Source organism: Danio aesculapii, chromosome 9 (genome assembly GCF_903798145.1).
Source record: "Danio aesculapii chromosome 9, fDanAes4.1, whole genome shotgun sequence".
NCBI lineage: Eukaryota > Metazoa > Chordata > Actinopteri > Cypriniformes > Danionidae > Danio > Danio aesculapii.
In genome coordinates this window covers 8,976,380-8,989,072 of record NC_079443.1, presented here as the reverse complement: position 1 = coordinate 8,989,072, position 12,693 = coordinate 8,976,380, and the positions used below count along the sequence as shown (strand labels likewise).

Genomic DNA, 12,693 nt, shown 5'->3' with positions numbered 1-12,693 from the left:
GTAGTCACATTGAATGAAGTAATTTTCAAGAAAAAGCATTTAAATCTGCTTTAAAATTCTGCAACTAATGCATCTGCATCATAACTGTCCTAATATTACATTTTTATAGCACATTAAATTAGCTAGAGCTATACAAATTAGTCACAATAACAGACAATGCACATACCTGCATCACTAGCCGTGAATGCGCACGAAAAAAACCCATTAAGAGCAAGGAGGAGAAACTTTAGTCATGAAGAAATTCTTGTTTTAATCGATGTATACAACATACAAAACACTCCTTGAAATCAAATTAAACTCTTCAAGATTTGGGTGGAAAATAAGGCTGAGTAGAGGGAGATCCTTCTTCAACATTCTTCATCAAGCTTCTCGATGTAAACTAATCTCACTGTTATCTAGGGGCGTTCGTTCCGGGGTTTTTTTGGAAGTCAACTCCGATTCTCGAATACTAATTTTGGAGTCGGTGGAATCGACTTTTTTGAAAACCCTTTTTGAAATGAATTTCATTTGTATCTTAATTTTATTGTATGTAGTTTGTAGTTATCTACAAAATAAAAAAGAATAATTGCTTAAATATTAGAGGGTGAAATTAAGCAAAAAAAAATGGATGACATATATCAGATTGTCAATAAACAAATTCTTGGCAACTATTATGATTAGTGTTTTTAATGAATTCATTTATTTATTTATTTGTGAAATAGGCATAGGTTTAAAAATTATACTTGAGCATATAGCAGCAACCATAACATCGAATTTTATTTGCAGTGCTTATGCAAGACGACGATCTGCTCCAAATTTACACACATATGCTGTTTTTTCATTTAAAACACAGCAAGCTTGACATCGCAGGCAGATCATCTTTAAAAACCAAATTGCAAAAAAAGGAATTTGAAAGTGAAAACAAACTTTGTCCCACAGCATTATTTATAGTACTCGTGGTTGCGAATTTAATAGCAAAAGCAGAAAACATGTGAACATGCATTCAAGGTGAGCCCCTTCGATGTTCATCGTGCTCGAGTATGAGCATTAGAACTGTAGCATGTATCCACTTCATTCAGAAGGTTTGAAAAAAACAGACTCGACTCTGGGAGTCAATTCCTGTCCTGGAGACTATTCCGGGAACTAGGTCAATCGAGAGTCGAGGAATCGAACCTTTTAGAGTCAACTCCCCATCCCTACATTCATCTCTTTTTTTACCACATGAGGGAGGCTGCCGTAAATATTTAGTTGGATTGAAGCGTTACTTTTAAACTAAGTTCAGTGGTGCAACACAAAAATATTTACTAGTGTGTAAGTTTTAACTTAGTGTCCTGAGGGAGCTGAGGGTGTGCTGAATTGAAGTCACAACTTGCGCACTGCTGGTGCAACCGGCCCCTGGACACTACTTAGCATCATCCTTACATCAATGTTTATTTAGTGACAAAATACATAATTAGCAATGGGCGGACTTACAATGGGCAGTTATAGGAACTAGCGGTCAGGCCTAGTTCCCTGAGAACTAATTTAGCATTTTCACTGCCAGCAGGAACTCTAAAACTAGCCAACAAAATAAATCATCCCTGAGACACTCACTTTAGAAATATTACCAAGGGTGATTAATCATCTTAAACATTTAACATTTATGCAACACATCAAATTATTTTAAAGACACACAATATAAAAGGTTTGCATCTTTCCACTGCCAGTGAAAATAATTCCAAAATTCACAACCTACAGCTTTGAGTCATCAAGAAAGGAGCAAACATCACAGTGGCTCTTTGTTGATGACTCCGTCAGACCAAACAATGAAAGCATGTGTGAAAGTGACTCATGAGAAAGCAAAATGAGCAGGACAGTTGAGCAGTGGGATGACACAAGCGTGGGAGCCGTGGCTGATGGACTGGACACATTCCAGACTCACCTGTCTCAGGGTTGGAGCTGGATGTAGCACTAGCTTCAGCTGAAGTGAGGGGTGGTTGGGAAGGAGGAGAGCCTTTATCTGAGCTCTCGCTGGAGTCAGGATGAGTGGGGGGAGAGTCAGAGTTTGAGCTGGGGGTGATAGGAGGCTGTGTGGGGGTTAAACTAGAGGAAGTGACAGACGGCTGAGTGGAGTTAGTTGGAGCTGAGGGTGTGCTGGCACCAGACGCTTGAGGGTCAAAAGAGGAGAAAGGGAGGAAACCAAATGAGAAATGCAATCTACTGCATTTTAGTTAAGGGGAACTAATGTAGTGCATCTCAGGCCGAACTCTTTCTTTAGTCTCAGAGAGCTGCCTACATGATTAAAGAAAGACTTGGCTTAACATATACATCTTAACAACTATCTCTATGTGTGCAGGGCCAGCTAACTATACACATCCAAAGCAGCTAATTCTTTAGGATCAGTAGAAACTGCCAGGCAGATAACAGAGGCTTCAAGAGTTGACTCTAAATGCTGATTTGTAGTTTACTGAACGAGAATTACAGTATCATTCAAAAAAATAAATAAACTCCCTTGTGGCTCGAATTTCATGCATTTAGAGTTAACACTGCAAAACAAAATTATAATCCCTAGGGACACACTGATGTCAGAAAGAGACAAATGGCAGAAAATAGGAGCCAAAAAGGGCTATGCTGCACTCTTATGCTGTGGATTCACTCTCCCTCTAGCTGTAGACACTTCATACCAGATGCAGAAAACACTGTTCTATATAACCCATTCACATCAATGCACTATGGAAAGGATTCTTTTTTGCTGCATCGAACAAAGCAGTCAAAGCTCAAAATAGCCTAATATTCATCTCTATGAAATCTGCTTATGCATGAACTGCACATGCTCACCGGAAAAGCAAAGTCCACTCAAATAATAGCTCTCAACTCTTTCGCTGTCAATAAGATCTGGACCTCAATTTGCATTTTTGAAAATTGATATTTATATATCATATTAAATGTGAAAAAAACAACATCAACAAAGAAAACAAGCTGAGATACACCTATTGGTAGGGATGGGTACTGAAACTCGGTACTTTATCAGTATCGGTGCTAAATTATAAAAGACCGAAGTATCGATAAGCTCTGGCGTTAATGGTTCTGCTATCGGTACTAGAAAATTATTGCTGAGTAAACATTATATACAGTTGCATAATTTAACTGACCAACCTCATCTGCACAGTTCGCATCTCACATGAAAAATGCTTGTGTTTCCAGCGAGCGCGTCAAGTATAAAAGCCTTCAGCGGAGGCTCACGCTAAGCGCACACACATAGCTTGCGACACAGACTTTCGCACACACAGCTCGTAAGCTTGCGGAGTGAACCAAATGGGTTGTATTTTCCAAGTGGACAGCGACAATGCCCGTTGCAACAGACGCAACAAGTTGTTTTCCTGTATAAGCAGAAACGCAAGCAGTCTGGCTAAGTGAAAGTATCTTTCAAAAGTGCATTAACTGCAGAAAGACAAATGAAAAGTTTTTTGACTGCCTAGCTACTAATGGTAGTGTTACATCATTCACATTGTTATGCCAGCAGTCAATCACCTAAATTAGCATAACACTAACAGTAAATAAACACACACATTCGGTCACAATGAAAACAGTATTTGTTTTTCTGCAGTAGCCTAAATTAATCTTAAACATTAAAAATGCTTTTACATCAGCTGTATTTACAAATATAGCCTATGAATAGCCCAATAATAAACTATGCTTAATAAGAAAGCTTATTTTACATTGCAAGATGCTCCAAAACTATTAAAAACACAGTTAACTCCCAAAACACTGTTAACTCATTTAAGTAAATGTTAATTATCTGATTATTAAACTGCATTTTGAAACTCAAAGAGGGTATTTTCAACTGCAGGGAGCACAATAAACCAAGAAAAGTTCCGACTTCTGCCAGAAAAGTCAAACATGTTGATTTTTTCCAGAAGAATTGTTAAATGGTCAGTTTCCTTCAAACCACAGGATAAAATGTATTTATTTGTTTTACAATTATTGGTTTATTTTATTTTACATTAAAAACATAATAACAAAATAAAGTGTTATTGATTCTATTGAATAAAAAAAAATGACAAAAAGTAGCGATTAGAGAGCCGTTAAAGTACCGAACCGATAAGTGGTATCGTTAAAAGTAGTAATACCAATAAAACCGTAACGATACCCATCCCTACCCATTAGAACATCTACAATCTAAAAGGTTAAAACACGTTCCGAACATTAAGGAAAAAATGCCTTTGATGTTGTCCTAAATCACTGATTAATTTTAGTTTTGATATTTATAGCAGAAAATGTACACTATATTCAAGCAACATGATCTTCTTAATATTCTAATGATTTTGGCATAAAAGAAAAAAAACTATTTTGAACTATATAGGCCTGTCATGATATCTATTTTTTGTCATACGATATATTGCATCAAAATATGTTGCGTCAAACAATATTATTTTCATTTTAAGACCATTTATGGTGGCATAAATGGTCTTAAAATTACAATAATATTATATAATGCCAGAATGACAATATAATAGCATCTTAATGCACGTACACTCTCCAAAGAACACATCATATTTCATTCATAAAATATTTTAAGTATTTTAACAATTTAATCAGAATGTGAAAACGTGTATCTAAAACAAATAATAATAATTATAATAAACGTTAACAAAAAAAGCGCAAGGTAAAAAAAAACTAGAAAAAAAGAAAAGATCTAGAAAAACAGATCTCGCATATATTACTATAGTAATATATAGTAAAAACTAGGGATGTCCCGATCCAATATTAGAAATAGGCCCGATATCAGTCCAAAAATATATATCAGAGTGCGTTAACAATATCCGGTATAAGCAGTCCGATGCGCTCTAAACTCCGTTACAGCTATTCTATCCAGCAGCGTCCAGAGCAGCCAGCATGCAAACCCACGTGATTACAACACTGCTTGCTAGCAAAGTCCCTTTAAGATTTAACATGCTCTTTACACTAAGTTATGGTATATTACAATAGAAATCTATTGTGACGGTAGCACACGCTGACGCGATTAACAACGGCACACGTCAAGCGATCTTTACATTAGTATACGCTGCTAAGCAACGCAAGGCACCGAATGGCGACGTAGCGCACATCGTGCCAGCCTCATTTAAAACGTTTACAATTCAGTCAGGGCATATCGTGGTTCATCCAGTGTGATACCCAATTCAACCCCAGCGCTTCCCACACATAAAACTTACCTCAGCAGCCCAGTTCTGTGTGCATAGGAAACTTGAGTACTCCGCCACAGAATCGGATGCTCTGCTGCTGCAGACCCACAGAGAGACGCACTGGACATCTATTCTGACTTTGGTAGTAGCTTTGAGAAGAGCGCAAGGACACGCGGAGAAAAAAAAACTTTACTAAATAGACTGATCCAGCTCATTACTTAGGGTGACAATCAATACTCTTTTCCTGGACATGTCCTCTATTAAAAATGCATTCAGCCAGGATTTCTAAGTCGCCTAACAAGTCTGCTTTATTTTATAGCTGCCATGTAAAAGGTGTTAAATGCTAAACATTTTTGTTGTGTTAATTGTCTGTTAAATAAGAAAAAGAAATCATTCTGTTGCTGAGGGCCGTTACAGTTTAAAAGAAAGACTGGTATTACTTTCGGGCAGAAGGAAAATTTTATTAGAGGCATTCCCATATTTAACTCTTCTTTAAAAAGCCCAGAAAGATAAAGTGCTCTGATAAACAGTGTCAGCTTTGCACAGAGTTTGCAGTTCTGTCTTTTACATTGTCGTATTTTTCCCATGTGGGAAGTAGGGTGAAATCTGTGCAATATATTATGCAAATAAAATGAATTTTGATAAATAAATTATTGTATGTGCTGTGGAGAAAATGTGTGTCCAGCTGCTGCAAGTATATTTATGTTAAAGATAATATGTGTAATATGTATTATTATAAAATTAATAATGTTTTGTTTGGGAACATTGATACAGCCATAATCGTCTTATGATACAAATACAGATTAGACTGCTCTGGTCATGTGAGTGTTTGCACTATGTGATACTGCACATTTTTATTAACTTAACAATAACTTATAACAATAACTCCCTATTTCTGCCCAGTGTGCCCAGTGTGAAAGATATTTTTCAGCTCGAAACTGGATCAACAATTCATTAAGAAGCTGTGTGTGAAATTGAATCTTTGGACACTCAACCTTTAGCAGTTGGTCAATTAACAATATTTTTCTTATGTTTCTGCTCTCGGCTGTTTCTACCATTTGCTGATGGTGAAAATTAAATAACTGAAGTGACCTTTAATTAGTATTATGCATTTTAATAAATATATTTTTGTTTATTCAATTAAGATATTTTTTCAGGGTCTTAATATTTATTCGTTCATTCTTTTTTATATATTCTTATGTAAAAGGTTCACAAGTATGCAACCAATAGTTAATAAATTGGTCGTATTTTTCCCCATACTCATTGATGCTGACTTTTGTTCTCAGTTTAATCTAGCCGTTCATACATTCCACTCAACGAAATAGGTAAAAGTAAAGTATTCATAATTTGTGCTGATTATTGTATTGGATTTGTATCGGTTCGTACTGAAGGCTGCAATATTGGTATCGTATCGGAAGTTAAAACGTTGTATCGGGGCATCACTAGTAAAAACAATATTGTTTTTTAACCATACTGACACACTGGACACCTTCAATAGAGATAGAGAGGTTGCACAATAAATCTATTTGATAGAAGACCTGCTGGAATTTCAACAATCCAACAGTTGATTAATGAAATTTCAAGCTAAAGACACCACAGAAGCACTGCATACAGATCTTGTGTTGACACTGGGTTAGGAATGCAAGCATTATATCTGTTTATTAAGCGTGATGTCTGTGAAGTCAGGGAGGAGATGGAGATGTCACCTGGGAAGGCGCTGGGTGGAGAGGGTGTGGGCACAGCAATGGGAAGGCCGACACTGCCGCTCCCGCTGTTTTCCCGACTGCTGCTGCGGCTGCTGGGATGACTGCCACCACTGCTTCCACTGCTGAACACACACCACAGGTTACACATCTTGTCTACATGTGCCTCATATTGAAGACTCAGTAATGCATTAAGGTTAAACAAAACCAAAAGGCAAGTGCTCTCTAATACAATAGATGCACACATAAAAAATACATCTTAGCAACACAGCAGAACGGCTTGATTCGGGGTTGACAGTATCAAATGGTAGCAATTGTGAAACAGAAAGTGCAGAAACAGCACAACTTTAGTGGCAAGAAAGCAGCACACAAGATAGCCAGCACTGAATTGGAAAAAGAACACTGCAATCACAACAGCAAGAAGAAATACACAAATCAATCAGTAATGGTTTTTAAAGGAGACACAAAAACATCCGAGACATACAGCGGTGACAGGCATAAAAAGCCACCGAAGATGAAACATAACATTTTTATATTTTAGAAATTAATTACATTTCTTATAAACCTTCCAGAGGTTCACCCCCTCTGGGGAAGAGGAAATGGAATTGGGACACAAACAGCAATTGTGCAATAGATGATTGTTTTCATAGTTCCTAGAATTATTGCTGGAAGTTTCTGCCTTTGGTGTATTGGTCCTCAGGAACTGGAAATGATTTTAGTCGTAGCGAATACAGCCACGCAATAGCATTTTAGAGCTAGAAGACACACAGAGAGAGCATTTGCTTAACACTTATGTCTGCAGCTATCTTTATCCCCAATTTGTCTTAGCTCTCCTTTTTGCTCTTTTAGCTGTATAACTTATACATCTACATCCAATCTTTATTGTAACAAAGAACACAACTCCAAATCACAGCCTCCTCTGTTCTCCAGTTGTCAATTTTATTGACAATATTGCTGTCGGCCGGCATATTTGTCTCCCTTATGATAGTCTGAATTCATACCCCTCATAGATAATGACCCAAAATGGAAATTTGGGCCATTATCAATAGGATTGGCCTGGTATAATGGTATACATGTATAATGGAGTTCCTGTAAATAGGGATGTAACGATTCACCTGACTCACGATTCGATACGATTCACAATACCAATCTCAAGATCTTTAAACAAAAATATTTGAAACGAATTTAAGGTGAAGGGCCCTTTAAATTTTTTTCTTAAATGCTGCACATTTTTTGTTAAATAATTTATTTTCTGCCATAACCAAATTGCTATTTTAAAAACAAATTCCAAAAATATGTATAATAATACAAACTAAAGAAGACTCATTATTACTAAACTAAAATGGTGACAGGGATTTTACATTTTTAAAAAGAAATATCAGCATATCTATGTTTTCTGGCATAAGCCGAGGTCTTTGCATATTTACAATGTCCCCTGCTGACAAAAACTCTTTTACTGGGGGGATGGTTGGTGTGGAGAGGAAAGCCTTTCCTAAACCAGACAGCAGTGTGTACAGAGGTGGTCACTAGGAACTCTTCTCCAGGGAACTGGCCACTGGCATAAAAAAAACAGATTTTAAAATGACTAATTATATAGTGGGATAGAGACAGGAGTTGAACATGATTATGAAGGTGACTAATTAATATTACTTGTTTAATTAATTAGCATACGTATCAGTGTGATACACTTAAGAGATAATCTTGAACATTTTAAATATTTAATAAGAAAATTATTAAAATGTGCATAAACTAATTTGAAAAGGGGAGGGTAAAAATAATCTCAATACCTGCTTCTGTAACAGAGCAAGTTTCTGTTTCAGTCTAAAAAATATCTTCATGCTTTTGCTATGAAAACACTGATGCACTGTGATCTCAGTAGCACTCATTGGAGCAAGCGGAGCTGCAAATCATCCGGTCCGCTTGGTTTGGCTTATTAATAGTTTGTTTTGCGTATAGACATCTGTGACAGTAGTTTTTCAATGTGCTGCATCATATTCGTTATTCTGTTAATGGAAGTAAACGTCTTTTTTGCAGTATTTGCACACAGTTTGTGTTTGTCTGGCGCACCTCACCGCTGTTTTTTTACTCTGCCATCCCACCTCTTGCTTGCCGATGATGTGCAGGTAAAGAGAGTTTGAGCTGGTAAACCAGCGCCCCCTCTGTTCATAAAATGTATTGCGATTCGTTCAACATTTCTACCAGATTGAATCGTCACATATTTGAATCGATTTTTCAACCAGCTCACTGTGAATCATTACATCCCTACCAGTGTGTCAAGAACACATGCACTGCCATTTACTCAAGACACCTCCAATTCACAGCATTCTCTAAATGCAACATTAACACTGGATATTTGCAAATATGAATTTAAATATTTATTATTGAGTAATATTATTGAGAGTATATTGCCTGGGCACACTCTTTCCTCTCCACTAGACACTATCTTCTCAACACTTTCTGAAAAACAAAGTAAAGTACTAGTAAAAAAAAACTAGACTTGTAGTATTCATGATGACCTGATTTGAAGATCTTTTATCCTCACTTTGGATAAACTGTCTGCTAAATGTGTAAATATTTAAAAATCCGATTCAAATTAGCTCTCTGAAATTTAGTAGGGCACAACCATTGTGACTTGTGTCCAATAACATTTCCAACAGGCAGACAGATGGGAGAAGGCTGGGGAAAACGGCACCAAATGCTCTTTTTTTCTGAGTGACAAGAGGCAGTCATCCTCACCCAGAGCACGTGGGAGGACTTCAGCATGCATTCAATGCTCACGCTGAAAACCTGAGATGCCGTTTGGAGTGTTTTTAGTCAGGTTAGAGAGAATATTAAAGAGAGTTCCTGCAGCTCAACAAGTAAAAAATAAGCCACTAACAACAACAATATCAGGGTTTAGATTGCCAGGAGAAAGGCATTAAAACCACACTGGCTAAAAGTGAAAGCCAAACGCTTAAATGCCGATTATACAGGCACTCCTGCAGAGGGCACAGAGATCAAACGAGAACAAGTGAGATCGGTTATATAATTTCAGACACAGCAGACTATATTTCTCTCTGGGTCTTTCCTTTGAAGCTCAGAGTTTTTCAGCCATGTAGTGGACTTGAACTTAAAAAACCTCAGGAAAAAAGGACGATGGGAGACATCTCAAAGAAAGAGAGGCTCTGCAGTCATTTGAGAGCATCTCCAGGCATCTTTATCCTCCATGACTGATGATGCGTTTATGTGAGCACTGTTAACGTCATTCGCAACTGGTTGCCAAGGTTTCAGATTATGCAACTGTGCAGACAATCAGCGATGCTTGTTTTAGAAGTGCTGAGGGAAAAGCAAGGCTGCAAAGCTCTTTCACAATGACAGTCTAATTGCAAAATCAGCTAATCAATGTTAGGCAATAAATGCACAACAAACAAAAGAAAAATACTAAGCCATAAGCACTTGAGGTCGAAAAATGCAGAGATGCATGGAGAGCAATGCAATGGAGGCAAGGGATGTGGGTACCTGTAGGTGCGGTTCCTCTGATTAACAGACGCCGTGCGCACAGGACTTTGGTGCAGGATGGGCACCATGTTGCGTGTTGGGCTTGGAACGTAGTCATTAGGGACCACAGGAGGCCGCACTGGCTCAAGTGTTCTGTAGGGCGAGTGTCTCCTGTTAAAAAGAACCATAGTTTAACAACCTTAGACTAACCTAAGAAAAAGAAAAGAAAAAAACATGCTAAAATTCTATGACTAATTTAACAGATGTAAATGTATATGCTTAAAAAATGCTTAAATAGAAACTGCAACTTGAAATATATATATATATATATATATATATATATATATATATATATATATATATATATATATATATATATATCTTATTTTAAATGTATTATTGTTATTATTAAATGTTAGGTGACTAAACGCTTATTTTAACTAAAAACAGTGTTTTGTTTAAATGCACCAAACACGATTTTTGGAATTCCAGTAGGTATTTTAATGAAACTCATTGCGAACGACTGCATACAGATCTTGTGTCACTGTTCACTGAGAAATGGCTAAAAAATATATTCATTTTCAAAAGGAAGAGTATGCTAAGCACTATGTATATATACATGCATATGATGTCAGAATTATTAGTCCTCCTGTTGAATTGGAATTCTTTTATAGTGTTCCCCCAATTTCGATTTAACACAGAGAATATTGTTTTCTTTAAAACATTTCTAAACATAATAGTTTTAATAACTATTTTTCAATAAATAAATGATTTGAACCCAGGTTAACTACACATGTTAAGACAGGTCATTGTATGTCTTAACAATAATGGTTTATCCTGTATACAACTGATAAAAGAATATTGCTTTAAGGGGCTAATAACATTGACCTTAAATGGTTTTAAATATATTTAAAAATATGTTTTAAACATTGAAGTAATAGATTTCATTTCAAGGTACTTTGTAACATTTGTAACTCTGTAACGTAACTCTAACGTAACATTTAACAGAATACTAAAGATTTTTTAAATTAATTAAAAGTTTTTTCAAAGGAAAGTACAAATTCAAAGATAACCCACAATACACAAATGACACCACCCAGAAACATGCTTGATTGTCAAGAAAGGAAATTTCACAATGCAAAAATAAACTAATAAAAAAAAAAGATAAAAGACTTTCACACTGTTTTTTTCATCGTATCTGTGGGCTTCAAAATATGCAATTTCCCTTTACTGCATATTTGTGTTTATCTGTGTTCGATTTAAGTGTGATACAATCTGGCCTGCAATGACCAGCCATCATGATGCGACACAGGAAACCAAAAGAGAGCCAATCTGCACAGTGAGTGTTGATAAAAGCAGGACAGGACAGGACACACCCTCTGTCCTCAATGTTCATACACATCAAGCTCACTTTATAGACTGAGCAAATCTGATCTGTTTCGCGATTGCAATTTCACACTCTCTCAAAATTAGATGGCAAAGCACATTTAACGCCTCTGTTCTGACCCCAAATGTAAATCAAGCTCTTCTCTGGCATAAAAGAGGCACATGAAGGATAATGTCTTTGTGAGGCTGAAGCTGAATTGTCTCTGAGGAATAAAGACATGATAACCCACACATGTCCTCCTGAACTCAACTACAATCACATCATACAGTAAATGCTGAAACCTGAAACCTTAACATGACAGAACTGGCTTTTACTAGCAAATGAAAAAACTCATCATGATGAACACTAGAAAATGCTGCTTTATACACACTTGATAGTCACTTCACAGTCTTTAGACACACTTGATGGTCTTTAAAGGTGCAGTTTGCAAGTTTGACACACAGTGGTTGGACTAGGTATTGCACTCCTGGTTCTGTCAATAATAATTAATAACCACCTCATGTGGAACTCTGAATCTGCATCTCATTTCGGAGTCTGCTACTGTCCACCGGAGGTCACATTTCGGTCGCAGAGGCATACTTTGGGACCCTTCCTGACTGAATGAATGAAATTCGCTGTTTTCCACCAATGCAGCTCGGGGGGCTGAAATATAATTGGCTAAACTGGCATTGGGTGGGTTAAAAGGACCAAAACAAAGACAGACGTTCCGGCACATTTTAGATTTCATTTAAAATATCTTAATTTGTGTTCTGGGGATACTTGAAAGTCTCAGGGGTTTGCATCGCCATGAAGGCAAGTAATTATTAATAGAATTTCAATTTTATGGTGAATGAACCCTCCACCTTTTTTTGAACATGCTTTTAAAAATATTCACACATTGCAAGCAAAATATTCCCATGTGGCGTTCATATCAGCTTAATAGCTCAACCCTGAACATTTCCAGATTAATACTACATGCTGAATTATTGAAAATTATAGAAATTAT

The 12,693-nt window shown here is 36.7% G+C and overlaps 1 protein-coding gene across 3 annotated transcripts in view; it reads right to left on the bottom strand.

Annotated features, from left to right (window-relative positions):
• abi2a (abl-interactor 2a) overlaps positions 1–12,693 on the bottom strand; it is a 61,856-nt gene that overhangs the window by 10,767 nt on the left and 38,396 nt on the right. For 2 of the 3 annotated variants that reach the window (XM_056464736.1, XM_056464737.1), the window contains exons 5-7: positions 10,343–10,492; positions 6,848–6,969; positions 1,901–2,125 (exon numbers count right to left, since the gene is read on the bottom strand). In XM_056464736.1, coding sequence (XP_056320711.1) covers positions 1,901–2,125; positions 6,848–6,969; positions 10,343–10,492 — 497 coding nt within the window. The remainder of the gene's footprint in view (positions 1–1,900; positions 2,126–6,847; positions 6,970–10,342; positions 10,493–12,693) is intronic. The other variant, XM_056464738.1, reaches the window with a different exon arrangement.